We start from the raw sequence: 3,539 nt of genomic DNA, 5'->3' as shown, positions 1-3,539 counted from the left end.
GATTTTAGCTATTTCATGTAATAAAAACTTATTTGAAAAAAAATATTTCATGGTTATTGGTTAGAACATGATGCATACCATAGAGGGTTAACCCACTTTATAGTGAATACAGCTGTCCACGCCTTTCTAATTAGCACAGCAAAGCATATAGCACGCACATGGCTTGAAATCGAAACTTCTGCAGTAGTTTGCCACTTAAGCACAAATTAACAGGTAGCAAAAAGTCTTTTGTAGATTCCAATTACAGCTAACAGCAAACAACATGCACAATCAGCATAACTTTTTAAATAAAATAAGCAGTAAAATAATTAATCCTCCCTACTAGCAGATATGTAATCTAAACGACAGAAACAGAAAACTGGTATTAAGCAAGACACTTACGCATTCTTGACGTGTCCACTGACAAATCGCTTTAATTTCCTAAGTTATTATAAATGTGACCTTAATTGCCTGCCGCTTGTAAACCTGTCCTTCGGACAATGCAGCTGCATGTGCAATGTTTATGGTTCATTGAAGTATGGAAAATATTTTGTAAACTCATTTGGATTTTACAAATTATCTTTAAAATATCTTTTCAGTATCTTGAAAAGGGACGTTCCTTTTCTTTTTCTTTGCTGAGTTTATTTGGCACTGATATTTTACATTGTTAGACCAATCAATTACAATAACACACACACTTGTTACTTGTAAATGCGTCTAATCCAAATACTTTACCCAACTGCATCAGCAGGTTTTAAAATAGCGATATACACATAAGTGCAGTAGTAGGCTAAATATCATTTGCATTTGAAGATAAGTATTACATTGATGATGGTGACTGACAGAAATACTGGGAGCAGGTACCAGGGATTTAGAACATCCTAGAAAGATCAGTCAGAATATTCAGCAAGTTTTTGTTAATTAATTTTCAAGTCTCTGATGTTACTGGCTGTCAGAGCTCTTTGCACCTTTCTCATTCCTGGGTTGATTGAGCAGCTCCTCTATTCGTTGAAGGTCATTATCAGTGTCCTGATGTTTCTCACACTTCATTTCTCCAATAAGATCATCTGTAAGCTTGAGACGAGCATTCCTGTAATGGAGACATCAGCTCAAGTTTCTGTTCAAAGTGACTAGTTTATCAGTTCTGTCCAAGTACGAAAATATTCTCTTTTCCTGGTAAAACTAACCATTCAGCGACTCTCTGCTCATGTAGCTCTCGTCTTTCCCGTTGTCTCTTGTCATGCATGGTCTCGCCCTCCAGCTTCTGCAGACCAATGACTACAACTCCAGCCGGCAGCCTGTTATAGCATCACATGTTTGTCTCAGAGCAATTAAGCAATATCACATGAGCGAGAGTGCCGCTGTGCTGAATAGCAGCACAGATATAAACACAAGGTGCACAGGTATTCATGGCCATGCTTATATTCAGAACAAAAGCATTTCATTCTTCTGTTCTATAACAGATTAACAGATTTTTCAGACACAATATAGCCATGCGTTTTGTTCATGTTTTTTTTAATGAATGAAAATACTTACAGAAGTCAAAACAGGATGAAACACTGGCATTCTATGTACTGCAGGGGTGCAACTCTGGTCTGACAGGTGGGGGGACCAAAACCTGTGCTGGATAATAGTCCATTTTTATTTCAGTTGCAAAATATTATTTTAATATGCAATGGATTATCAACAATAAAATAACACAAAGAACAATTTTTCAGGAAACTATATGCTAAGAATTTATTTCATTTGCATATCTGAAATTAGCAAAATATATAAATCCAAATGTTTTGTAGACAAATGTGTGAATGTTTTAAATGCGTCAATTATGCGTAATGTGTAAAAAGAACAATAAACAAACTTTTACTTGCCCTGCCAAAATTTCACTGGCCCCATCATGAAAAATAAGTTAAATAAAGACAAGTAAACAGTCAGTAATAAAATAAGAACAAATAAACAAATTCCAAGCAATACCATAAATATATACAATAATAAAGCAGGTCATTCAGTCAAGAGCAGATTTGACCAGAGTGAATTTTTCTTTTATTTTTTGTTGTTGTTGTTCCTTAATTAACATTAATGACTCAAGACAGCAGCAGGTTTAATCATTTGCTGTCACTTTAAAGACCAAATGCATGGATCACATATTTTCTTCCGACTGTTCATGTTGATTTAATACTTATTTTAACTCAGTTAAGAATCTGCTTACATACTCAACAAAAATGGGCATTTTGACTTTTTTTTTTGTATTTGTCCATTACATAACGCAAAAGAGAACACAGTTCAGACAGAAACAGCACGTGAGTACCAAATAGAGTTATCTTTCATGTCTTCTTATGCTTAAATGACTTAAACTCATTTGAATGCTTAAACATTCTTGCTCTTTAAAGGGATACTCCACCCAAACATGAAAAATTCCCTTATCATTTACAGTCCATTTCATCATGCAGTCCCAGATGTATGTGACTTTATTTCTTCTGATGAACACAAAGCTTTTTAGTTTATATAATGCAAGTGTACAGGACCACTTCAAAGACTACATAAAGTGAACATGACTATAAAGTTTAAAATACTAGTATTTTTCTTACACATGCTTATCATTTCACTTAAGACATATTTTTGGCCAGATACTTGTACTTTTAACTGACTAAAATCTTCCACTCAGTATCTGTACTTTCTCTTAAAGTACATATACTGAGTATACAACTGTATTTGACACTAGGTGCCGAGGTGGGGCAGAGCAGGCATAATTTAGTCTGTCTTTAATGCAGCATTGAGTCTTTACACTGAATTTTAAGCAGGCAAAGAGCAGTTTTAACTGTGGAGTCTGCAGCCTGTTCAATCAAATTAGTAGACAGAAACTAATTCAATATGACTCATTATTATTATGAGCAGTACTACTAGTAGTATTATTTATGTGTTGTGCTCATTAATATATTGACAAACTTGAAAAACTAGCCAAACTAAAATTTGCAGCCAGTAGTAGTTTTGGAATCATACAAATGTATTTTTAAAGTCCCCCTGTAGTCAAAAATGTTATCCTTTAAAACTCATCTTTGATCATCAAAATGACATATTTAAATGTTTTTTCTTGTGAAAATAATTTTCTCATGCCTTAAAATAGCTTGAATGCAACTCAACACCCTTGCCTCATTTACTATACGCGGATCTATGAATACTCAAATTAGCCCCGCCTCCACTCAGTCACACACCAGCCAGCGCCTCCTGATCCACTAAATGAACTGTAGTAAACGTGATACAATGGCAATGGCAAGTGGAAATATTGTGTTTGAACCAGAAATAAGTTGGTATGCTCAACGTAAGTAAGAAGACTGATGGCTAACTTCGTGAGGTAACATTATCTGTTTGCGCTAGTTTGTACACGGATAATGACTGATAAAACTGTTTTACCTAGCGGACAACTACAGTGGATACTGTAACATTCGTTAAATTTACTTACTTGACGATGTTGTGTCCTCAAAATGCCTTGAAGACTCAAATGCAGCCAAGTTTGTGATTCCAAATTGCGCCCGCGATCATACGCGTGTGACGTGCGGATGTCA

At 35.1% G+C, this 3,539-nt stretch overlaps 1 protein-coding gene across 1 annotated transcript in view; it reads right to left on the bottom strand.

The window, feature by feature from the left end:
• Positions 1 to 634: 634 nt before the first annotated feature.
• The window catches only part of timmdc1 (translocase of inner mitochondrial membrane domain containing 1), a 9,222-nt gene continuing 6,317 nt past the window's right edge, over positions 635 to 3,539 (bottom strand). Inside the window, exons 7-8 of the mRNA XM_016459368.1 lie at positions 1,167 to 1,277; positions 635 to 1,069 (exon numbers count right to left, since the gene is read on the bottom strand). Coding sequence (XP_016314854.1) covers positions 922 to 1,069; positions 1,167 to 1,277 — 259 coding nt within the window. The 3' untranslated portion in view covers positions 635 to 921. The remainder of the gene's footprint in view (positions 1,070 to 1,166; positions 1,278 to 3,539) is intronic.

This window comes from Sinocyclocheilus anshuiensis, unplaced genomic scaffold, assembly GCF_001515605.1.
Source record: "Sinocyclocheilus anshuiensis isolate Anshui unplaced genomic scaffold, SAMN03320099.WGS_v1.1 scaffold1305, whole genome shotgun sequence".
In the NCBI taxonomy this organism is placed as follows: Eukaryota; Metazoa; Chordata; class Actinopteri; order Cypriniformes; family Cyprinidae; genus Sinocyclocheilus; species Sinocyclocheilus anshuiensis.
The sequence above is the reverse complement of the archived record's forward strand: the minus strand, read 5'-3'. Positions and strand labels throughout refer to the sequence as shown.